General features: G+C 40.8%; 1 protein-coding gene and 1 non-coding gene across 2 annotated transcripts; one reads left to right on the top strand and one right to left on the bottom strand.

Moving 5' to 3' along the window:
* Positions 1–403: 403 nt before the first annotated feature.
* Positions 404–959, top strand: LOC126930818 (60S ribosomal protein L24-like). The gene has a single exon (XM_050748329.1). It carries the CDS (start codon positions 435–437, stop codon positions 906–908), a length of 474 nt encoding a protein of 157 aa, XP_050604286.1. The 5' UTR covers positions 404–434; the 3' UTR covers positions 909–959.
* A 2,778-nt stretch (positions 960–3,737) lies between these two features.
* On the bottom strand, positions 3,738–3,866 carry LOC126931898 (small nucleolar RNA SNORA3/SNORA45 family). Its single transcript, XR_007718006.1, has one exon. It is a non-coding gene; the product is annotated as a small nucleolar RNA SNORA3/SNORA45 family (small nucleolar RNA).
* Between the last annotated feature and the right edge of the window lie 22,055 nt (positions 3,867–25,921).

The following is a 25,921-nucleotide window of genomic DNA, read 5'->3' on the forward strand; positions in this document are numbered from 1 at the left end:
AATAATAATTTTCAAAGGAGTTTTGCTTCTTTTCAATTACTCCCTTACCCTCATCTAATTGTATAGTTTCTACATTGATAACCTCCAGAACTGCATCTTATATCCTATCTGTCTCTATATTCAATTCCTGGTATGTATTACTAACTATAGATATTTAATGTACCTGAAACTTTTTCCTGGCGAACTGAATGTATTATTTCTCCAGAAAACCTCTTCTTCTTGAATCCCCCTTTCCTGTTTATGACAGAATTATAGTCCTATTCTCCCAATCTTCTTTGACCTTGCTTGTCTGTTCTCCCTTACAACAAATCTAACAATTGTCAAGGTTAGGCTTATATTATCTTTCTACATTTATCAACTCTTTTCTACTGTAATTATTATAAGATATTTTAAACATACATTAACTGCTCTTCTCTTCCCGTGAATCCGTCGCCATGAAGGTGGAGCTGTGCAGTTTTAGCGGGTACAAGATCTACCCCGGACACGGGAGGCGCTACGCCAGGACCGACGGGAAGGTTTTCCAGTTTCTTAATGCAAAATGCGAGTCGGCGTTCCTTTCCAAGAGGAATCCTCGGCAGATAAACTGGACTGTCCTCTACAGAAGGAAGCACAAAAAGGGTCAGTCGGAAGAAATTCAAAAGAAAAGAACCCGCCGAGCAGTCAGATTCCAGAGGGCCATTACTGGTGCATCTCTTGCTGATATAATGGCCAAGAGGAATCAGAAACCTGAAGTTACAAAGGCTCAACGAGAACAAGCTATCAGGGCTGCTAAGGAAGCAAAAAAGGCTAAGCAAGCATCTAAAAAGACTGCAATGGCTGCTGCTAAGGCACCTACAAAGGCAGCACCTAAGCAAAAGATTGTGAAGCCTGTGAAAGTTTCAGCTCCCCGAGTTGGTGGAAAACGCTAAACTGGCAGATTCGATTTTTAAATAAAGATTGCATTATAACTCTAAAAAAAACCAAAACAACAACAACAAAAAAAACATACATTAACTATTAGAAAAACACAACAAATATATGTATTTCTTTTTGTATGGATGGTCCGATCTTAATCTCTTGCTGTGTTTAACTCAGATTCATTTTTCTATTTTAAATAAATTATAGCTTTAAAAGTTGAAGACTTCTATATATATCTTTACTTATATATATAGACTTCTCTCTATATCTATTGTTCTGACCACAAGCCCATCCTTTCATCTCTTGAGTACCTGCTTTTCTGAATTTGATGTTTATTACTTTAAATTTATTATTTATTTTCATTATTTACAAATATATAACACTGGCTTATATATTTTAAAATTCTGTATAAAAGGTACGACATTGTATATACTGCCCGGATTTTTTCACATATTATGTTTTTGAAATTTGTTACTGTTGATACCTGTATCTCTAGTTTATTGGTTGTGATATGTCATATTATAAACAGAACATCATTTGCCCATTTGAATTTTACAGAATATTTAGATTAATTCTAATTTTTAAATGTTGAAAAACATAGCAATATTCTTATAAATGTCACATTGTGCATATGTATTAAAACTATATATAGTATTTACCAGTAGTTAAATCACTAGGGTATAGAGTATGTTAGTTTTCAGTTTTCCTAAGCTTTTGTTAAATAGCTTTAGAGAGTGGTTGAATCCATTTTTATTTCCTATAATTAATGAGCTTTCCATTGTCCCTCAATCTTATTAACAACTGTTCTTAAGAATTGTTTTGCCAGCCTTATGCCTTTAATCTTAGCACTTTGAGAGGCTGAGCCAGAAGAATTGCTTGAGACCAGGAGTTCAAGACCAGCGTGGGCAACAGAGTGAGACCCCATCTCTAAAAAAATAAAAATAAAAATAAAGCCAGGTGCAGTGGCATGTACCTTTAGTCCCAGCTATTTGGGAGACTGAGGCAGAAGGATCGCATGGATTTCTAGGCTGGAGTGAGCAATGGTCACACCCCTTAACTCCAGCCTAGGGGAAAGAACATGACCCTGTCTCGATAAAATACAATAAAATTGTTTTGATTTTTTTTTATTTTTCCGAGTCCGCTGGATAGAAATGATATTTGTATTTCCCTGATTACTAATGAGACTACAACATACTTATTGGCCATTTTATTTTTCTTTTTGCAAATTGCTATTCATATTCTTTGCTCACTTTTATATAAAGTTGATGCTTCTTAGATTATTTTATTATGACTTTAAGAAGCTCTTTATATATTCATAAAAGAATAATTATAACTAACATTTATGTAGTGCCTACTAAGTTTAATAGACCTAAAAATGTTTTCTATTTATTAGCACATTTCATGGATACTAATTCTATTTTGGATATATATGATAAAATGTATTTTACTTGACTGCTGCCTTGTAATGTAGAGAATATATTCATTTTGGCATATTTAAATTCATTAGCCTATTTGTTTTATGATTTTTTGTTTTTGTTTTTGTTTTTTTGTTTTTTCAATGTCTCTAAGAATTCTTTGTTGCTACCAGGGTATTAATATATTTCCCTAGATATCCTTTTTAAGTAGTTAACATCTTTATTTTCACATTTAATTATCTAATACCCCTGGAGTTTACTTTCAGCAACATTGAGATCTGCTTATTACTATATTCACAAGAAGACTAGTTGTCTCATCACCATTTGTGTTTAGTCTATAATTTTCCAGCTGAATTCTTAAATCTTCTGTCACATATAAACTTTCCACAATTGTGTGAATCTGTGTCTGAGCTCTCTATTATGTCCAATTGGTCCATTTATCTATTCCAATGACAATATACTTTACTACAATTAGTATAACTACATAATATATCCTGGTACTGACACAATTTATTCATCCACCTTGTTTAAAATTGTATTGGTTGGCCGGGCGCGGTGGCTCACGCCTGTAATCCCAGCACTTTGGGAGGCCAAGACGGGGCGGATCACGTGGTCAGGAGATCGAGGCCATCCTGGCTAACACGGTGAAACCCCGTCTCTACTAAAAATACAAACAATTAGCCGGGCGTGGTGGCGAGCGCCTGTAGTCCCAGCTACCTGGGAGGCTGAGGCAGAGAATGGCGTGAGCCTGGGAGGCGGAGCTTGCAGTGAGCCGAGATTGCGCCACTGCCCTCCAGCCAGGGTGACTGAGCGAGACTCCGTTCCAAAAAAATAAATAAATAAATAAATAAATAAATAAATAAATAAATAAATTGTATTGGTGCCCATTCTAATTATTCTTGAGAAGTTCGTTTTAAAACCATATCAACATTTTTGGAGTTAGACTGGCTCTGTAGATTGTATTTTAGACAAACTCTAATGTTCATGATATTGAGCCTCTTATACTCAAACATAATTCGATTTTCAGATTTTCATTTATCTCCATCATCTTTTACATTTCTTAATAAAGTTTTGTCATTTCTGTCTTTTAAAGATCTACACATCTTTAATAGATTGATACTTCATTGTTTTTTGATAATGTAAATGATAAAATTTTCTACATCAGCTATTTTTAAAAAGCATTTGTTAACATTTAATAAACCTCCCTCCATGTGACTTTAAGTAACTGAGACAAGCCCCATACTCATAAAGAAATCTTCTCCTCAGCTCTTCTACTGAAACATTGGCTTTCATGATGATAGGCTGCTTTGGGAAATTTTTCTTCCCCAGACAGAACATTATAGTAGGCCTAGAACAGAGAAAGGGCTTATAGTACACCATAGCAGGCACCAACTCCCAACCCACACCTTCTGGGATCTAGGTAGGCCATGTTTTAGATACTTGTGCTGACATAGCCACTGATTGTCTTTGCCAGTGAATCAAGACCAGTAGATTCATCGAGAACTCTAGCACACCAGGACAAGAGCTGTGTCAGGATGTTACTCTGGTGTCAGCTTGAAATTAGCTTTTGAGTGTTTATTCTGGCATATAATAGCACAAATTTAGTTTCATAACATTCTTTATTTTCCTTTCTCCATATTCAGTTTCCAGATTCAGAGTCTTAACCATCTCATTGTTATTTTTACAGAAGACAGTAGTTTTCCCTCTTACTTGGTACGGTCCTTAAACATTCTTCATCTTTCATCAGTAATATTCCTAAAGTACATTCCCAGCTATGAGTCTTCTATTTTTATGTATTGACAAAATGGCAAATTCAAAACTTGTTAAACTTAAATACATGACCTTAGCATGCCCTGCATGTTTAGACTCATCTACTCTTTTTCCATTTTGTGATCTGTTCCCAAGCTCGCATGGCTTGTGGTAACTTGTAGTTTATTGTAGGATCCCAGCATGCCTACTCCAGTTACTTGCTGACTGTGGCTAGATGGTGCCTTTAGTTTTTTTGACATGTGGTTCTCTCCAAAGGGAAGTTCACAACATGGCAGCTTGATTATTTTGATTATTTAAAGGCAGCGAGGAAAACAGCCTCTTCAAAAGGCCAAAAGCTAAAAATTTTTCAATAACATTTATTTAGTCAAAAAGCACTTGTATTTATTCACTCTTTCAATAAATTGAGAATCTCCTACATGCACTACAGTGTGGTATGTTTAGATGCTATACATTTGGATAAATCAGACATGACCTTTTATAGGCTATTATAAAGACTAGCACAGGAACATAATTACATATATCTCATCACCTTTATTATTTTGTTTTAAAAGGAAATTTTAATAATTATTATTTGGGTGTACAAATATAAAAATATTAATGTTTGCCTCTTAGTAGTTATATGAGCAATGTACTAGTATCATTTCCATTTTAATGTTATAAGGGATTAATTATTCTCTCAATCCCACACTTCTAGTAAGAGTTAAACCAGGATTAGATACAGGTACCTAAAATATTAATATTTTCTTTATATTTTCCAAATTCTTTGTAATGAACTAATTTATGAAGTATGTATATAGTATATATGTTTTATATTTGCATATGATATATAATACAGTATATATAATATGTATGTGTACCACATATATACATAAGAGTCAAGTCTAAATCTAATTTTTGATAGGTAGAGAAATAGTTTTTCTATTGCAATTCAGAATCCATCTGAATTTCCTTGGCAATAATGGTTCCCCTTATTTACTTGATTTAAACATACACATAAAAGCTATTTACACTAGCCATGGTGTCACAATACAAATTTTTCATACTGCTGAAGGTTTGTGAAGTACAGAGAGGTCTTGACAAAATGTCAAACAAAATTAAATGAGGTAAATTATTTGTCAATCAGTATGAATAAAACGTAAGTTGTATAAAAGAAAGAAAATTATTTTAATCATTAGGATGCCATAAAAATAGCATTAGAATATGAGACATACCTGTAGCAGAGGCTGACTAATCAACCTGTGCACCAAACTATTAATCAAATACTGACCAGAATTTGCTGGGGAGGTAGACTTAGATGCTGGTACTTATGCTTGGAAAAACACATTCCATAGGTTTAAAGCAGGCTGTTAAATCTATCTTGTATTACAGGCTGTCAGAGAGAGTACAGTAGGATAACGATGATGGAGACCAGATCCGTAACCACAAGACGTAGGAATCATTGCCAAGTTAGTAGTTATATTCTATTAACGTAGGCTATAATGTTCTACCTAATCTGTTAGTTGAAATAAACATGTATATGCAAATAAGATATGTATGTATTACTACAATAAAAGTGCATTAATTTTATGTATTCATATTTTTACTACTGAGTAAGAATTATGATTAAATAATGACTTTCTAAATATTGTGTAGCTTTATTCATTGACTTAGTGTTTCGCTAAATGATTTTTAGAATGCAAAAATGAGACCAACCCTGTTTTAATATTATTATACCAGAAAACCAACAGAATAACCAATCTGACCACAAGTTTCATAATAAAAGTTAAGAAAAATAAAACTTAAGTGGGTCAATAAAACAAACAGAAACTCACTTTTTTAAAATCTTTTTTTCTTTATTATTATACTTTAAGTTCTAGGGTACATGTGCATAACGTGCAGGTTTGTTACATATGTATACTTGTGCCATGTTGCTGTGCTGCACCCATCAACTCGTCAGCACCCATCAACTCATCATTTACATCAGGTATAACTCCCAAGGTCATCCCTGCCCCCGACCCCCATAATAGGCCCCGGTGTGTGATGTTCCCCTTCCTGAGTCCAGGTGATCTCATTGTTCAATCCCACCTATGAGTGAGAACATACAGTGTTTGGTTTTCTGTTCTTGCGATAGTTTGCTGAGAATGATGGTTTCCAGCTGCATTCATGTCCCTACAAAGGACACAAACTCATCCTTTTTTATGGCTGCATAGTATTCCATGGTGTATATGTGCCACATTTTCTTAATCCAGTCTGTCACTGATGGACATTTGGGTTGATTCCAAGTCTTTGCTATTGTGAATAGTGCCGCAATAAACATACGTGTGCATGTGTCTTTATAGAACATGATTTATAATCCTTTGGGTATATACCCAGTAATGGGATGGCTGGGTCATATGGCACTTCTAGTTCTAGATCCTTGAGGAATTGCCATACTGTTTTCCATAATGGTTGAACTAGTTTACAATCCCATCAACAGTGTAAAAGTGTTCCTATTTCTCCACATCCTCTCCAGCACCTGTTGTTTCCTGACTTTTTAATGATTGCCATTCTAACTGGTGTGAGATGGTATCTCATTGTGGTTTTGATTTGCATTTCTCATTAATTTCAATAAAATTTAGAAATTAGAGTCTGGCTAAAATGAAATAGGCATTTTATAAAAGACAAATTAAAAGAACGAGAGTATTCAAATTAAAAATGACAAATTTGGTATAAATCACATACAAAAAGATAATTGATTACAATATAAAATAAAATATTAATGTAAACATACATTAAAATGTTACAATTATAAAAAAACTAAACTTTATGAAAATTAACAAAGTAATATCAAAATCAAATTGGCCACACACTAAAAAAAATTTTTAGTTTTCAAATATTATATTTAATCTTTGTTTCAGGCTGAGATATTATGTTAAAATTTTCAGTTTCTCATGAAAAACAATTTTCAAGAACACGTAGTCTGAGATAATAAAAAATATACTTGCACATGCATGTAAACAGCAACACAATTTGCAATTGCAAAAATGTGGAACCAACTCAAATGCCCATCAATCAAAGAGTAGGTAAAGAAACTGTGATCTATCTATCTATCTATCTATCTATGAATGAGATTGGAGACTATTATTCTAAGTAAAGTAACTCAGGAATGGAAAATCAAACATTATATGTTCTCACACCTAAGTGGGAGCTAAGCTATGAGGATGAAAAGGCATAAGAGTTACACAATGGACTTTAGGGACTCATGGGGAAAGGGTGAGAAGGGGGCGAGGGATAAAAGAGTACAAATACGATGCAGCATATACTGCTCACGTGATAGATGCACAAAAATCTCACAAATCATCACTAAAGAACTTACTTATATAACCAAACACCACCTGTTCCCCAATAACCAATAGAAATAAAAAATTAAAAAAGAAAAGACCCATTCACTGGGTAACATCAAAAGTAATAAAGATAACTATTTTTCATTAAGGTACAGTTTTTTCCCATCCAATAAATAAATAAATAATAAATAATATGGAACTTCTTTCAGTAGATTTTATAAACTCAGAAACAAAAAAATCAAATATATCTCTTAGCATATGTTAATTCTTATTCAATCTTTTATTCCCTCACTGATTCTAGCTCTCTCAGTGTAAGTGTGAATATGTGTGTGTGTGTGTGTGTGTGTGTACTGCATATACACACATACACAGGTTTCATTCACAGCACCTTTTACAAGTTTCAGCACCGTTCTCCCCAAAATTGATAAATCTTCATAAGAATGTATTTTCTATCAAGCATTAATTCTAATTGTCATATGTAATGCTTAACCCTCACAACAACTGCAGAACACAAAATCTTTCACACCACACACGGAACACTCATTAAGATGAGTATATAATGAACTAGAAAACATGTCTCAAGAAATTAAAAATTATTTAAATCATACGTCATATGTTATCACAATGGGACAGTATCAGAAATCTATTTTTTCAAGTACCTGGAAAATCCCCAAATGTTGCAAATTAAATATAACACTTGTAGTCACCCACTGTGCAGAGAAAAAAATTACAAGGTAACTCAGAAGCTAGAAGTGAATACAGCCACACTCTCAGAACAAAACACAATGAAAATAGAAATCAGTATCAAGAAGATGTCTCAAGGCCATACAATTCACATTGAAATTAAAAGTCTTGCTGAATGGCTTTTGTGTAAACAATAAAATTAAGGCAAAAATTAAGAAATCATTGAAACTAATGAAAGCAAAGATAAAACATACCAGACTCTCTGCGACACAACTAAAGCACTTTTAAGAGGAAAGTTTATAGCACTAAATATACACCTCAAAAAATTAGTAAGATCTCAACCTAACAACCTAACATCACGCCCAGAAAAACTAGAAAACAATAGCAAAGAAACCTCAAAGCTAGCAGCAAAAAAACACCAACATCAGAGCTAAACTGAAAATAAATAAATAAATAAGACAGGAAAAACCGTATGAAAGATCAACAGAATCAAAAATGGTTATTTCAAAGTATAAAAAGGATTGATAGACTGCAAGATAGAATAATAAAGAAAGAAGATCCAAATGAAAACAAACAGAAATGTCAAAGGGGATGTTAACACTCTCCCCATGGAAATAAAATAAAATATAATATAATATAATATAAAATAAACAGAATATTATGAACATATCTATTCACACAAATTTTAAAAATAGAGAAGAAATGGATAAATTCCTGCAAACATATAACTCCCAAGACTGAACCAGGAATAACTTGAAACCCTGAATAGACTAATAATAAGTTCCAAAATTGAATCAGTAACGAAAAGCTTACCAACCAGAAAAGGCCCTGGATCAGATGGATTCACAGCCAAATTCTAGCAGACAAATGAAAAAGAGCTGGTACAATTCTACTGAAACTATTCCAAAAAACTGAGGAAACATAACTCCTCTCTAACTTATTATATGAGGCCAGCATCATGCTGATATCAAAACCTGGCAGACACAGTGAGAAAAGCAAACTTCAGTCCAATATCCCTGATGAACATACATGTAAAAATCCTCAAAAAATACAAGCAAACTGAATCCAATAGCACATTAGAAAGCCAATCCACCACAATGAAATAGACTTTATTCCTAGGACACAAGGTTAGTCCAACATACACAAATCAATAAATGTGATTTATTACATAGAATTAAAACAAAAAGCACATGATCATCTCAATAGAAGCAGAAAAGGCATTCAATAAAATTTGATCCCTTCATGTTAAAATCCCTCAATAAACTAGGCATCAAAGAAACATGCCTCAAAATAAACAGAGCCACCTATGACAAACCCTGCCCCCCACCATGAACATCATACTAAAAGGTAAAAGCTGGAAGCATTCCCCTTGAGAACTGGCACAGCATGAAGATGCTCCTTCCCACCACTCCTATTGGAAATAGTACTGTAAGTCTTAGCCAGAGCAAGCACACAAGAGAAAGAAATAAAAGCCATCCAAATATGATGAGAGAAAGTCAAACTATCTTCACAAGTGATAAAATTCTATACCTAGAAAATCCCATACTCTCTGCTCAGAAGCTCCTAGAACTGATAAACAACTTCAGCAATGTTTCAGGGTACATACAGTATGTACAAACATCAGCAACATTTCTATACACCAATAATGTCTAAGTCCACAGCCAAATCAAGAATGCAATCCCATTTACAATTGCAACAGAAAGAATACAATAGGTAGGAATACAGCTAACCAGGGAAGTGAAAGATCTCTACAATGAGAATTTCAAAGCACTGCTGAAAGGAATCAGAGATGTCACAAACAAATGGAAAAACATTCCATGTTCATAGACAGGAGGACTCAATATCACTAAAATTGCCATACTACCCAAAGCAATTTGAAGATTCAATGCTCTTCCTTATCAAAATACCTATTATCATTCTTCACAGAATTAGAAGAAAATATTCTGAAGTTCATGTGGAACAGAAAAGAAGCCTGATAACCAAAGCAATCCGAAGCAAAAAGAAAGAAGCTAGAAGTTATCACATTACCTCACTTCAAATTATACTACAAGGATACAGTAACCAAAACGTCATGGTAGTTGTACAGAAACAGACACATAGAACAATGTAACAGCTTAGAGAACCCAGAAATAAAGCCACACACTTAAAATAATCTCATCTTTGACGAAGTTAACAATAATAAACAATAGGGAAGAAATCCCTATTCAATAAATGGTGCTGAGATAACTGGCTATCTATATGCAGAAGCTGGAAACTGGACCCGTTTTTGTCACGAATATCAACTTAAGGTGGATTCAGCACATTTTTTGTTGTAATTTTATTTTTTATTTGGGGGAATACATAGTAGATGTATACATTTGTGGGATTCATGAGATATTTTAATGCAGGCATGCAATGCAAAATAATCATATCAGAGTAAATGGGGCATCCATCGCCTCAAACATTTATCCTTTGTGTTACAAACAATCCAATTATACTCAGTTATTTTAACATGTACAATTACTGTTTAATATAGTCACCTTGTTGTGCTAGGAAATACTAAGTCATATTCATTTTTTCCACCATGTTTTTGTACCCATTAACCCTCCCCATATCACTTCCAATCCTTCACTATCCTCCTCAGTCTCTGTTAGCCATTCTACTCACTATCTCCATGAGTTCAGTTATTTTGATTTTTAGCTTCCACAAATAAGTGGGAACAAGAGAAATTTGTCTTTCTGTGCCTGGTTTATTTCACTTAACATAATGACTTCCAGTCCCATCCATGTTCTTGCAAGTAACAGGGTCTAATTTTTTTAATGGCTGAATAGTAGTCTATTGTGTATATGTATTTTGTTTATCCATTCACCTATTGATGAATGAGTTGCTTACAAATTGTGGCCATTATCAATAATGTTTGGGAAATCCTCTGTTATTATCCATTTGAATAAGCTTCCTACCTGTGTATCTCTCCCTCCCCTTTAAGGCCAATAATGCTAGATTTGCCCTTTTGAGGCTATTTTCTAGATCTTTTAAGTATGCTTCACTGTTTTTATTCTTTTTTTTTTTTTTTTTTTTTTTTTTTTTTGCCTGGCTATGTTTTCAAATAGCCTGCTTCAAACTCAATAATACTTTCTTCTGCTTCATCAGTTGTGCTATTAAGAGACTCTGATGCCTTCTTCACTATGTTAACTGCATTTTCCAACTCTAGAATATCTGCTCAATTTTTTAGTTATTTCAATCTCTTTTTTAAATTTATCTAGTAAAATTCTGAATTCCTTTCAGTTTCCTCAAAACAGCTATTTTGAATTCTCTCTATGAAAGTTCACATATCTCTGTTTCTCCAGGATTGATCCCTGGTGCCTCATTTACGTCATTTGGTGAGGTTACATTTTCCTGGATGGTCTTTATGCTTATGGATGTTTGTCTGTGTCTGGACATTGAACAGTTAGGTATTTATTGTAGTCTTCACTCTCTGGGCTTGTTTGTACCTGTCCCTCTTGGGAAGTCTTTCCAGGAATTCAAAAAGACTTGGGTATTGTGGTTTAAATTGCATTCTCATGAGGAAGTTAAACTAGGCCTCATAAAACTTAGAAACTAGGCCTCATATAAAAAAATAATTAACACCAGGTGGCTCTGGATAGGGTCCCACCCTGCCTTGATAGGGTCCCACCCTGATAGGGTCCCACCCTGCCAATTCCGGGAAACAACCTCATGGGGTCCCACCCTGCCAATTCCGGGGGTCCCACCCTGCCTCGAAGTTCCCGGAATCAGCAACTCCAAGAAAAAACCTCATAAGGTCCTGCTCTAACCAATTAGAACAAGACACCTTGCTCAGGCCATAGCTAGACCCAATTACCACGCGCCTAAAGCTTTGTTTGAATTTCGCGCCTTAAGCTGTGTTTGAACTTGTGTTTGCCTATATAAACAACCTGTAACAAGCACTCGGGGTCCCAGGGCCAACTTAGAGCTTGGGACCCTAGCGCGCTAGTAATAAATAACTCTCTGCTGTGAATCTCGTGTCGGTGATCCTTCGCGGCGACCCCTGCCCAGGAGGGAATCGACAGTTCGGTTCCAACATTTGGTGCGTTGGCCGGGAAGTGGGGTCGTCCGAGGACCCCCGACCCATCCGGCGGAGACCCATCTGACCCGGGCCACGGACTGCTGACTGAACGGACCCACCAGGTACTTTCGTTTTGTTCTGACTGTCTTGCCGGCTAACTCTGAGCTCTGGGGAGTACTCCTTCTGAATTAAGGGGGGAAGGGGGACAGACGTGTCCAGCACCTTCCCACTTATGCCCCCAGGGGACGCCCTGGCGGTAGTCTGGGGAAAGGCTGACGACTCAGTCAGCCTTCTTAAATCCGTAGGCAGGTCGCTCCTGCCGTCTGAATATTTTGTGATCCTGTGGCGCCACTATCTGGCCGCGCGGCTTCTCCTTACTTGTCTGGTCTTTGTTTTTGTTTCTTTCGTTTTGTCCTTGTTATACGTGGACGGAATGGGACAGACGTTGACGACTCCTTTGTCTCTAACCTTGACTCACTTCCCTGACGTCCGGGCTCGAGCCCACCATCTCTCTGTAGAAGTCCGTAAGGGAAGATGGAAAACATTCTGCTTGTCTGAATGGCCAACCCTCCATGGGGAGTAGCCCCGGGATGGAACATTTAACCTCTCAATTATCTTGCAGGTTAAAGCAAAAGTGATGGATCCTGGGCCACTCGGACACCCAGACCAGGTGGCCTACATAATTATTTGGGAAGATCTGGTCCGAAATCCTCCCTCTTGGGTGAAACCCTTCCTCCATCCCCCTTCCCCATCCCAATCTACCCTCCTTGCCTTAGAAGCCCCAAAGAATTGGGATCCGGACCCGCATAAGCCAGTCCTCCCAGACGAACCCCAGAGGGACCTCCTCCTTCTTGACCCCCTGCCTCCTCCACCTCAAAACCCCCTTCTGGGACCTCCACCTTACGCTTCACCCTTGCCCCCTGTCTTGTCCCCAGCTCTTTCCTCTACCGCCTCGGCCCCTACCCTTTCTCCAACTTCTCCCTCGGCCCCTCCCTCCACCCCGTCTCCTTCTCCAGCCCCGCCCAAACTCACCCCTCGGACGCCGCCGCCGACACCTCCTCGTCTCCACTTGCGGGGACTGAGGACCCAGAGGGCCCTTCTACTTGGCAATCCTCCCTTTTTCCCCTCCGTACTGTCAATCGCACGGTCCAGTACTGGCCCTTCTCTGCCTCTGACCTCTACAACTAGAAAACCCATAACCCTTCCTTTTCCCAAGACCCCCAGGCCCTAACCTCGTTAATAGAATCCATTCTCCTCACTCACCAGCCCACTTGGGATGATTGCCAGCAACTCTTGCAGGTCCTCCTAACCACTGAAGAAAGGCAGCGAGTCCTCCTGGAGGCCCGGAAAAATGTGCCAGGACCAGGAGGCCTCCCAACCCAACTTCCCAATGAAATAGACGAGGGATTTCCCCTCACCCGCCCAGACTGGGACTATGAAACGGCACCAGGTAGGGAGAGTCTCCGAATCTATCGCCAGGCTCTGTTGGCGGGTCTCAAAGGGGCAGGAAAGCGCCCCACAAATTTGGCCAAGGTAAGGACCATAACTCAGGAAAGGGATGAAAGCCCGGCAGCCTTCATGGAAAGGCTTCTGGAAGGGTTCCGAATGTATACCCCATTCGATCCAGAGGCCCTAGAACATAAGGCTACCGTAGCTATGGCATTCATAGATCAAGCTGCATTAGATATCAAAGGAAAACTCCAAAGACTAGATGGAATCCAAACCTATGGATTACAGGAATTGGTTAGGGAGGCAGAAAAAGTATATAATAAGAGAGAAACCCCTGAGGAAAGGGAAGCCAGGTTAGCGAAGGAACAGATGGAGCGAGAGGATCGTAGGGACCGAGTGAGAAATAAGCATTTAACAAAAATCCTGGCGGCAGTTGTGAAAGAGAAAGGACCAGAGAGAGAGGGAGAAAAGCGAAGGCGGCCAAAAGTGGAAAAAGACCAGTGTGCCTACTGCAAAGAACGGGGACATTGGATCAAAGATTGCCCCAAGCGTCCTAAAGACCAAAAGAAACCTGCCGCTGTCCTCACCCTAGGTGAAGATAGCGAATAGGGGTGTCAAGGCTCTGGAGCCCCCCCCGAGCCCCGGCTAACTCTCTCTGTAGGGGGGCAACCCACCACCTTCTTGGTGGACACAGGCGCCCAACATTCAGTTTTGACAAAGGCAGACGGGCCCCTGTCTTCCCGCACATCCTGGGTCCAGGGGGCAACAGGGGGAAAATTGCACAAGTGGACTAACCACCGGACAGTTAATCTTGGACAAGGAATGGTGACACATTCCTTCTTGGTGGTACCTGAATGCCCCTACCCCCTCCTAGGGCGAGATCTTCTGACCAAGCTCGGAGCCCAAATCCATTTCTCCGAGACAGGGGCCCAGGTATTAAATCGGGATGGTCAGCCCATCCAAATCTTAACTGTGTCTCTGCAAGATGAGCATCGGCTTTTCGACGCTCCAGTCATCACTAGCCTCCCTGATATTTGGTTGCAAGATTTTCCCCAAGCTTGGGTGGAAACGGGAGGACTCGGGCTAGCTAAGTATCAAGCCCCAATCATAATTGATCTAAAGCCCACGGCGGTGCCCGTGTCTATCAAGCAATATCCCATGAGCCGAGAGGCTCATATAGGAATTCGGCAGCACATTAACAAATTTCTAGAACTCGGAGTGTTGCGACCTTGTCGCTCGCCCTGGAACACTCCTCTTCTGCCAGTAAAAAAGCCTGGTACTCAGGATTACAGGCCTGTCCAAGACTTGAGAGAAATCAACAAAAGAACCATGGACATCCATCCCACGGTCCCCAATCCTTACAACTTACTCAGCACCTTAAAAACAGGCTATGACTGGTATACAGTATTGGATTTAAAAGATGCTTTCTTCTGTTTACCTCTGGCCCCCCAAAGCCAAGAACTCTTTGCCTTTGAGTGGAAGGATCCTGAGAAAGGAATTTCAGGCCAATTGACCTGGACCCGGCTTCCCCAAGGATTCAAGAACTCTCCCACTCTCTTCGATGAGGCTCTTCATCGAGACCTGACCGACTTCCGGACCCAAAATCCAGAAGTGACCCTACTCCAGTATGTGGATGACCTCCTCTTGGCTGCTCCTACAAAAGAAACCTGTATACAAGGTACCAGGCATCTACTCCAGGCACTGGGTGAAAAAGGATACCGGGCATCCGCCAAGAAGGCACAGCTTTGTCAGACCAAGGTAACATATCTGGGGTATATCCTGAGTGAAGGGAAAAGGTGGCTCACCCCTGGGCGCATAGAGACAGTGGCTCGCCTTCCACCACCACGAAATCCCAGGGAGGTACGTGAATTCTTGGGAACTGCTGGGTTCTGTCGCTTGTGGATACCCGGTTTTGCTGAACTGGCCGCCCCCCTTTATGCACTCACCAAGGAGAGCACCCCTTTCACCTGGCAGACAGAGCATCAATTGGCTTTTGAGGCACTAAAACAAGCACTCTTGTCTGCCCCGGCCCTTGGGTTACCGGACACCTCAAAGCCCTTTACCCTCTTCCTGGACGAGAGGCAAGGAATTGCCAAAGGGGTCTTGACCCAAAAATTAGGGCCTTGGAAAAGACCGGTAGCATACCTGTCTAAGAAGCTAGACCCTGTAGCGGCCGGCTGGCCCCCGTGTCTCCGTATCATGGCAGCCACCGCTATGCTGGTCAAGGACTCTGCTAAGTTAACCCTTGGGCAGCGACTGACTGTTATTACCCCACATGCTCTAGAGGCCATAGTGCGGCAGCCTCCGGACCGGTGGATAACCAACGCACGCCTAACCCACTACCAGGCCCTCCTACTGGACACGGATCGTGTCCAGTTTGGCCCTCCGGTCACCCTAAACCCTGCTACGCTGCTGCCGGTACCAGAAGACCAACCAAGCCCACACGATTGTCGGCAAGTACTGGCTGAGACCCATGGAACACGAGAAGACCTTAAAGACCAAGAACTCCCAGACGCGGATCACACCTGGTACACAGACGGCAGCAGTTACCTTGACTCAGGTACCCAGAGGGCGGGAGCGGCAGTAGTAAATGGTCACAACACCATTTGGGCGCAATCATTACCTCCTGGCACGTCTGCACAGAAGGCTGAGTTAATAGCACTAACCAAGGCCCTAGAGATGTCCAAGGGAAAGAAAGCTAACATTTATACTGATAGCCGATATGCCTTTGCAACGGCTCATACTCGTGGAAGTATCTATGAAAGAAGAGGTCTCCTAACCTCAGAAGGAAAGGAAATCAAGAACAAAGCTGAAATAATTGCCTTATTGAAAGCCCTTTTTCTTCCTCAAGAAGTGGCTATAATTCACTGCCCCGGGCATCAGAAAGGACAGGATCCAGTCGCAATAGGAAATAGACAGGCTGACCAAGCGGCCAGGCAAGCCGCCATGGCGGAAGTACTAGCCCTAGCCACAGAACCTGACCAAACCAGCCATATAACTATTGAACATACTTATACCCCAGAAGACCAGGAAAAAGCAAAAGCCATAGGGGCTATAGAAAACAAAGACACTAAAAACTGGGAAAAAGGAGGAAAAATAGTCCTTCCCCAAAAGAAGGCCCTGGCAATGATCCAGCAGATGCATGCCTGGACACACTTGAGTAGTCGAAAGCTAAAATTACTGATTGAAAAAACTGACTTTCTAATCCCAAAGGCAAGTACCCTTGTAGAGCAAGTGACATCTGCCTGTAAGGTCTGTCAGCAGGTAAACGCTGGGGCTACCCGAGTGCCAGAAGGGAAATGAACTCGTGGTAACCGCCCAGGAGTCTATTGGGAAATAGACTTCACTGAAGTAAAACGTCACTATGCTGGATATAAGTACTTACTAGTGTTTGTAGATACCTTTTCAGGATGGGTAGAAGCCTACCCCACCCGGCAAGAAACGGCACACATAGTAGCCAAGAAAATTTTGGAAGAAATCTTTCCTAAATTCGGACTTCCCAAGGTAATTGGGTCAGATAACGGGCCGGTCTTTGTTTCTCAGGTAAGTCAGGGGCTCGCCAGGATATTGGGGATTAATTGGAAATTACATTGTGCCTATAGACCCCAGAGCTCAGGACAGGTAGAAAGAATGAATAGAACAATAAAAGAGACCCTTACTAAATTGACCTTAGAGACTGGTTTAAAAGATTGGAGACGCCTCCTATCCTTAGCTCTGTTAAGGGCCCGAAATACGCCTAACCGTTTTAGGCTCACTCCATATGAAATCCTCTACGGAGGACCTCCCCCTTTGTCAACCTTGCTTAACTCCTTCTCCCCCTCCGATCCTAAGACTGACCTACAGGCCTGGCTAAAAGGACTCCAAGCAGTACAGGCCCAAATCTGGGCCCCCTTGGCAGAACTGTACCAACCAGGACATCCACAAACCAGTCACCCCTTCCAGGTGGGAGACTCTGTCTACGTTAGACAGCATCGCACTCAAGGACTAGAGCCTCAGTGGAAAGGACCCTATATTGTTCTCCTGACCATGCCCACAGCCATAAAGGTTGACGGAATCTCCACTTGGATCCACGCATCCCACGCCAAGGCTGCTCCAGGGACGCCCGGACCAACACCACCTGAGACATGGAGACTCCGACGCTCCGAGGACCCGCTCAAGATAAGACTCTCTCGTATCTAGCCCCTTGCTTGTTACTAGCCCTCCTTCCCTGCGTCGCTGGCAGTAATAACCCCCACCGGCCATATAACCTGACCTGGCAGGTAACTGATTTTAGTACTCATGAGGTCTTAGATAAAACCTAAAAAATTGCTCCTATAGGGACTTGGTTCCCTGACCTCTATTTCAACCTAGACAAAATAGCAAAAAGAGATGACACGGAAGGGGGAGAATGGAGAAAACAGGCTAGAAGGGTGTCCGTAAGCCGGAACGGGTTCTATGCCTGTCCTGGATTCAGGACAGGAAAAATGAGGAAAACTTGTGGAGAAATAGATGCCCTGTTTTGCGCTAGTTGGTCCTGTATAACTACTAATAATGGAAAATGGAAATGGGCCACGAAACCCTGGTACATAACCATGTCCTTTGTCCAGCGCTGCACCAGAACCCGATATTCAAAAACTTGCAATCTGGTCCGCATCAAGTTTGAAGATGCAGCAAAATCTGATAACCATTGGATATCCGGGTTAACATGGGGCCTATATTTATACCAAAAGCCACTGTATGGAATCCCTATCCAAATCAAATTAATAGTCAACCCTATCACAGCCCCTGTCGCAGTAGGACCAAACCAAGTTTTATCAGAAACAGGGAAGCCCCTGGTTCCTGCATCGAGAGAGCCCCAACCAAGAGCTCCTAAAAGCACTTCCCCGCCCTTAATCTCCACCTCCTCTAAATACACACCCTCAGCCCAAAACGTCACCCGCGGGCCCCTTGACTTGGGAATAGGTGACAGGCTCCTAAATCTCATAAAAGCCTCCTATTTCGCTTTAAACCAGACAAAGCCAGAATTTACCTCCTCTTGCTGGCTATGTCTGGCAACAGGCCCCCCTTACTATGAAGGCATCGCCTCCACTAATAATTTCACTAACTCAGCCAATCCTACTGGATGCGCGTGGGAACAACAAAGAAAACTAACCCTGGCTGAGGTTTCTGGGTCGGGGACCTGCATAGGCCGAGTGCCCCCTAGTCACCAGCATCTTTGTAATGTAACCTTGACAGTACCCAGCTCCAATCACTATTTGGTCCCCTCCGAGACGGACTGGTGGGCTTGCAACACTGGACTCACCCCCTGTGTATCCACAGCCGTTTTTAGCAGTGGCACCCACTATTGCGTGTTGGTACAAGTTGTTCCCCGAGTATACTATCACTCTGGAGACTCCTTTGATCTCCGGTATGAGCAAAAAACTCATACTAGACCAAAGAGAGAACCTATCTCCCTCACCCTCGCCGTTATGTTAGGAATTGGGGTAGCGGCTGGAGTTGGGACCGGGACAGCAGCCCTAGTGCATGGTAACCATCATCTGCAACAACTTAGAATAGCCATAGATGAAGACCTTAGAGCCATAGAACAATCTATCACAAAACTTGAAGAGTCCTTGACTTATCTGTCTAAAGTTGTATTACAAAACCGACGAGGACTAGAAATTGTCTTTCTCAAAGAGGGCGGGCTCTGTGCAGCCCTGAAAGAGCAATGTTGTTTTTATGCAGATCATTCAGGAGTAGTTAAAGATTCTATGGCAAAACTAAGAGAAAGATTAGACAAGAGAAAAAAAGAGAGAGAATCTCAGCAAAATTGGTTTGAAAATTGGTACAACCGATCCCCTTGGTTTAGCACCCTAATCTCCACCATCTTAGGACCCCTCATCCTGCTCATGCTCATCCTGACTTTCGGGCCGTGCATACTCAACCGCTTACTCACCCTTATTAAAAATAGATTAAACGTAGTACATGCTATGGTTCTAACCCAACAATACCAGACCCTCAGGACTGAAGAAAAGGCTCAAGATTGAGCCTCTGACACAAAAAGAGGAGGGAATGAAACTAGGCCTCATAAAACTTAGAAAGTAGGCCTCATATAAAAAAAAAATTAACACCAGGTGGCTCTGGATAGGGTCCCACCCTGCCTCGATAGGGTCCCACCCTGATAGGGTCCCACCCTGCCAATTCCGGGAAACAACCTCATGGGGTCCCACCCTGCCAATTCCGGGGGTCCCACCCTGCCTCGAAGTTCCCGGAATCAGCAACTCCAAGAAAAAACCTCATAAGGCCAGGCGCGGTGGCTCACGCCTGTAATCCCAGCACTTTGGGAGGCCGAGGCGGGCGGATCACGAGGTCAGGAGATCGAGACCATTCTGGCTAACACGGTGAAACCCCGTCTCTACTAAAAATGCAAAAAATTAGCCGGGCGAGGCGGCGGGCGCCTGTAGTCCCAGCTACTCGGGAGGCTGAGGCAGGAGAATGGCGTGAACCCGGGAGGCGGAGCTTGCAGTGAGCCAAGATCGCGCCATTGCACTCCAGCCTGGGCGACTAAGCGAGACTCTGTCTCAAAAAAAAAAAAAAAAAAAAAAAAAACCTCATAAGGTCCTGCTCTAACCAATTAGAACAAGACATCTTGCTCAGGCCATAGCTAGACCCAATTACCACGCGCCTAAAGCTTTGTTTGAATTTCGCGCCTTAAGCTGTGTTTGAACTTGTGTTTGCCTATATAAACAACCTGTAACAAGCACTCGGGGTCCCAGGGCCAACTTAGAGCTTGGGACCCTAGCGCGCTAGTAATAAATAACTCTCTGCTGTGAATCTCGTGTCGGTGATCCTTCACGGCGACCCCTGCCCAGGAGGGAATCGACGGTTCGGTTCCAACAGAAGCACCCCCAAATCAGCAATCCTGTGGTTTTAGCAGACTCCTAAAGATACTACCTCAATAGTCTTGAATAAGATCTGGAAGAATACTTTGTATTACCAGGCAGTAAAAACTCTTCTTCAATTCCTTTACTTTTTCCCAACAAATGGAGTCTGTCTCTGTTCTGAGCCACCTGTAGATGGTGGTAGAGGAACACAAGCACCCCTGTGGCAACCACCACTGGGACTGTGCTGGGTCAGACCTAAAGCCAGCACAGTACAGGGGCTCACCAGGGCCCACTGTAATCACTGCCCGGCTACTGTCTATGTGTGCTCAAGGCCCGGAGGCCCTACAATCAACAGGTAGTGAAGCCACCTGGGCTTGTATCCTTCACTTCATTACAGTGAGTTTGAGTTCCTCCAGGCCCTCAGCAGGTCCAGAAGTGCATTCTGGGAGCCAGGGACTGCAATAAAAAACCTTATAACACTACCTTGTGTTCTATTGTACAGTGACTGAACAAGCACGCAAACCATAAGACACACTCCTTCCCTCTCCTACCTCTCCTTTCCACAGGAAGTGAAGCCCCATAGTAAGTAATGCCAGGCTAGTGCCAATATTCCCTTCAGGCTCAAGGAAACCTCATTCGGCTTGTGGTGGACACTGCCTGGCCTGGAACTCAACATTCAGGGCATTGGGTTCCCCTCTGGCCCAGAGATGGTCCAGAAATGCTATCCAAGAGCTAAGGCATAGAGTCAGGGAGCCCAAGAACCTGCTTGGTGCTCTACCCTGCTGTGGTAGAGATGGTACCTAAGGTGCAAGACAAAGTCTCCTTTACTTTTCCCTCCACTTTTCTCAAACAGAAAGAGTGTCTCCTTATAGTCAACACAGCTGGGAGTATGCTGAGTCTCACTTGAGGCCCAAAAGTCTCAGTGTCTCACCCAAGGTCCTTGGCATACGACCTGGTATTGCTGCAGATTATCCAGGGATCAAGGGCTCTCTAGTCAACAAGTGATGGCTCATATCCTTCATGACAATGAGTTCCTTTCTGGCCCAGGGTATGTCTAGAAATTTCATCTAGGAGTTAGAGACTGGAAAGGGAGCCTCACAACGCTGCATGGTGCCCTCTTCTACTCTGGCTTAGCTGATGTCCAAATAAAAGACAAAGTCCTCTTTAGTCTTACGTCTCTTCTCAAGCAGAAGGAAGGTGTTTGTTCTGGAGCCACAATCTGTGAAGCCTGAGTTTGGGGAAGGGGTGGTGCAAGCACTGTCTCAGCCATGCTGGCTGGTGTTTCAGTACCCCCTAAAGCTACTGGTTCTGAGCATAGTCAGCACTAGGACTCACCTAGGATTTTCAGTCCTTGAGACTTAGACTGCTTTTCAAGTTTATGTAGTGCCCCAGAGTACTTCAGCCCAGGGTGGTGAGGCTTACCAGAATTCACATTCTGACCATTGGTATGAGTGATTCCCCTCTGGCTAGAGCCTGTTTAAATGATGCCTACATGGGTGGGTATCAGCTCAGTTCAGCTCGATTTTGCTTTTTGCTATTGACAGGACAACACTTGAGTTCAATGCAGTGTCTCAGAGGTGTTTCACTCTCTCTACCCAAAGTGCACAGATTTTCTTCCAGTGACACATAGCAATTTATTTTCTTTTGTATGTGTTTTCAGTAATGGAATTGCTGGGTCAAATCTCTCCGCCAGGGGATGGCAGAGAGATGGTGTCAGCAATTCAAGATTGTCTTTCCTACCTTCCTCAATGCCTCTTTCAGTGATATGTATTTAAAACAAGGTATTGTGTGCACTCACCTGATTTTTGGTTCTAATGAATGTGTCTTTTCGTGTAGATAGTTGCTAAATTTGCGACCTTACAGGGGGACCAATCAGTGGAGCCATGTATTTGGCCATCCTGTTCCACCCTCTGTCTCAGATTAGACACTTAATCATAAACCTTAAAGTTATAAATACCCTAGAAGAAAACCTAGGGAAAAACATTCTGGACATAGAACTGGGCAAAGATTAATGACAAAGATGCCAAAAGCAATTGCAGCAAAACCAAAAATTCACAAATGGAACTTCATTAAAGTAAAGAGCTTCTGCACGGGAAAAGAAAAATCTGTCAACAATGTAAACAGACAACCTACGGAATGAAAGAAAATATTTACAAACTATCATTCAACAAAGGTCTAATATCCAGAATCTACAAGGAAATTAAACAATTCAGCAGGTACAAAACAAATAATCCCATTAAAAAATGGGCCAAGGACATGACAGATCACTTTTCAAAAGAAGACATACAAGGGCCAACAAACATGAAAAAAAATGTTCCACATAACTAATCATCAGAGAAAAGCAAATCAAAACTCTAATGAGATAACATATCACACCAGTCAAAATGACTATTAATGAAAAGTCAAAAAGCAGCAGATGCTTACAAGGCAGTGGAGAAAAGAGAATGCTAATACACTATTGGTGGAATTGTAAACTAGCTCAGCCACTGTGGAAAGCAGTTTGTACATTTCTCAAAGAATTCAAAATAGAACTACCATTTGACCAGCAATTCCATTACTGAAAACACATATAAAAGAAAATAAATTGCTCCACCAAAAAGACACATGCACTTATATGTTCATCATAGCACTCTTCAGAATAGCAAAGACATGGAGTTAACCTAGCTGCCCATCAGCAATGGATTGGGTAGATAAAATGTGGTACATATATAAACCATAGAATACTATGCAACCATAAAAAAAATTATTTCTTTTGTAGCAACATGGATACAGCTGGAGGCCATTATCCTTAGCAAATTAACATAGAAACCGAAAACCTCATACTTCATGTTCTCACTTATTAGTGGGAGCAAACAATGGGACTCATGAACATAAAGATAGGAACAGTAGACACTGGGAACTCCTAGAGGTGAAGACAGGTAGGGGCAAGGTTTCAAAACCTAACTATTTGGTACTATACTCACTACTTGGGTTATGCGATCAATCATTCTCCAAATCTTAGCATCACATGATATATACATATAACAAACCTGCACATATACTCCCTAGACCTAAAAGAAAAGTTGGAATTATTTTTTAACAAATAAATAAATCAATCAATAAATAAAACATCATATTTTCATATTTCCATAATATCATTAATAATATAATATAATATCATTAATAATCATTAAAAAGTATATCTGAAATAGGAGACTGATAGGACTTGTTTTCTGGTCACAACACTCTTGAGCAAAACGGGATCTGATCTAGACACAATGTGGTAAAGAAACCACTCAAAACCAGCAGATAGTGAGGAAAGTGATCTCAAGCAGCGCTGGTTACTCATTAGCATAAGACACTCCCACTAGTGCCATAGCAGTTCACAAATTCCATGGCAACGACCAGGAAGTTACTGCCCTCTTCCATGACACAACCCACAAGTTACCACAACTTTCCTAGAAATTTCTGGATACCCTGTCCCTTTATTTGCGTGTAACTGAAAGTGGGTCTAAGTAGATATAAATATTTTGCCCTAGAATTGCAGCACAGGGCACACTGCCTATGAATTATCCCTGCTCCAAAAGGAGCAGTTCCAGTTCAATAAAAGATTGTTGTTTAAAAACACCGGCCCACTCTTGCATTTTTTCCTCAATCTGGGGACTCGCCTGTCTGCCTGTATCACCTCTACACCCAAATTTATCACAGACAAATTCTTTTCACGCTAATATTCTGTTTCCTTTGCCTCTATATTGACTCTTTCAATTAAACTTCCTGAAAAAAGTTTATCAGAAATTTGCCTTATATGTAAAAACAAGGAACAAATCTCCCATTATTTTTCTTAAAATTCTTACATACAGAAGATATGACCATGACAATTACAAGTCACTATTTTCATTCTTGAACCTTATTTGGACGTTTTAATAGATTGATCTGGTTCTAACAAATGCTGCTCACTTAAAAAATGATAAATGAAAACTCACTCAAAACTGCACAACTACATGAAAACTGAACAACCTTCTCCTGAATGACTACTGGGTAAATAACTAAATTAAGGTAGAAATAAAGAAGTCATTTGAAACCAATGAGAACAAAGACACAACATAGCAGAATCTCTGAGACAAAGCTAAAGCAGTGTTTAGAGGGAAATTTATAGCACTAAATGCCCACAAGAGAAAGCAGGAAAGATCTAGAATCAGCACCCTAACATTACAATTAAAAGAACCTGGGAAGCAAGAGCAAACAAATTCAAAAGCTAGCAGAAGACAAGAAATAACTAAGCTCAGAGCAGAACTGAAGGAGATAGAGACACGAAAAACCCTTAAAAAACTCAATGATTTCAGGAGCTGGATTTTTGAAAAGATTAACAGAAAAGATAAACTGCTTGCCAGACAAAGAAGAAAACACAGAAAAATCAAATAGACACAATAAAAAATGATAAATGGGATATCACCACTCATCCCACAGAAATGCATACTTCCATCAGAGAATACTACAAACACCCCTACATGAATAAACTAGAAAATCCAGAACAAATGGATAAATTCCTAAACACATACACCCTCCGAATACTAGACCAGGAAGAAGTAACAAGTTCTGAAATTGAGGCAGTAATTAATAGTCTGCCAACCAAAAAAAAACCAGGATCAGAGGGATTCACAGCCGAATTCTACCAGAGGTACAAAGAGGAGCTGGTACCATTCCTTCTCAAACTATTCCAAACAACACAAAAAGAGGGACTCCTCCCTAACTCATTTTATGAGGCCAGCATCATCCTAATGGCAAAGCCTGTCAGAGACACAACAAAAAAAAATGAAAATTTTAGGCTAATATACCTGATGAACATCGATGTGAAAATCCTCAATAAAATACTGGACAACCTTACCCAGCAGCACATCAAAAAGCTTATCCACCATGATCAAGTCAGTTTCATCTCTGGGATGCAAGGCTGGTTCAATATACATAAAACAATAAATGTAATCCATCACATAAACATAATCAATGATAAAAATCACATGATTATGTCAATAGATGCAGAAAAGTCCTTTGATAAAATTTAAAACTCCTTCATGTTAACAACTCTCAATAAACTAGGTATCGATGGAACATGTCTCAAAATAATAAGAACTATTTATGACAATCCAACAGCCAATACCATACTGAATGGGCAAAAACTGGAAGCATTCCCTTTGAAAACCGGCACAAGACAAGGATAGCGTCTCTCACCACTCCTATTCCACATAGTATTAGAAGTTCTGGCAAGGGCAATCAGGTAATAGAAAGAAATAACGTGTATTCAAATAGGAAGAGAGGAAGTCAAATTGTCTCTGTTTGTAGATGAAATGTTTGTATACCTAGAAAACCCCATTGTTTCGCTTAAATTCTCCTTAAGCTGATAAATGACATCAGCAAAGTCTCAAGACACAAAATCCATGTGCAAATATTACAACCATTCCTATACATCAATAATAGAGAGCCAAATCATGAGTGAACTCCCATTCACAATTATTACAAAGAGAATAAAATACCTAGGAACACAAC

Source organism: Macaca thibetana, chromosome 11 (assembly GCF_024542745.1).
Source record: "Macaca thibetana thibetana isolate TM-01 chromosome 11, ASM2454274v1, whole genome shotgun sequence".
In the NCBI taxonomy this organism is placed as follows: Eukaryota; Metazoa; Chordata; class Mammalia; order Primates; family Cercopithecidae; genus Macaca; species Macaca thibetana.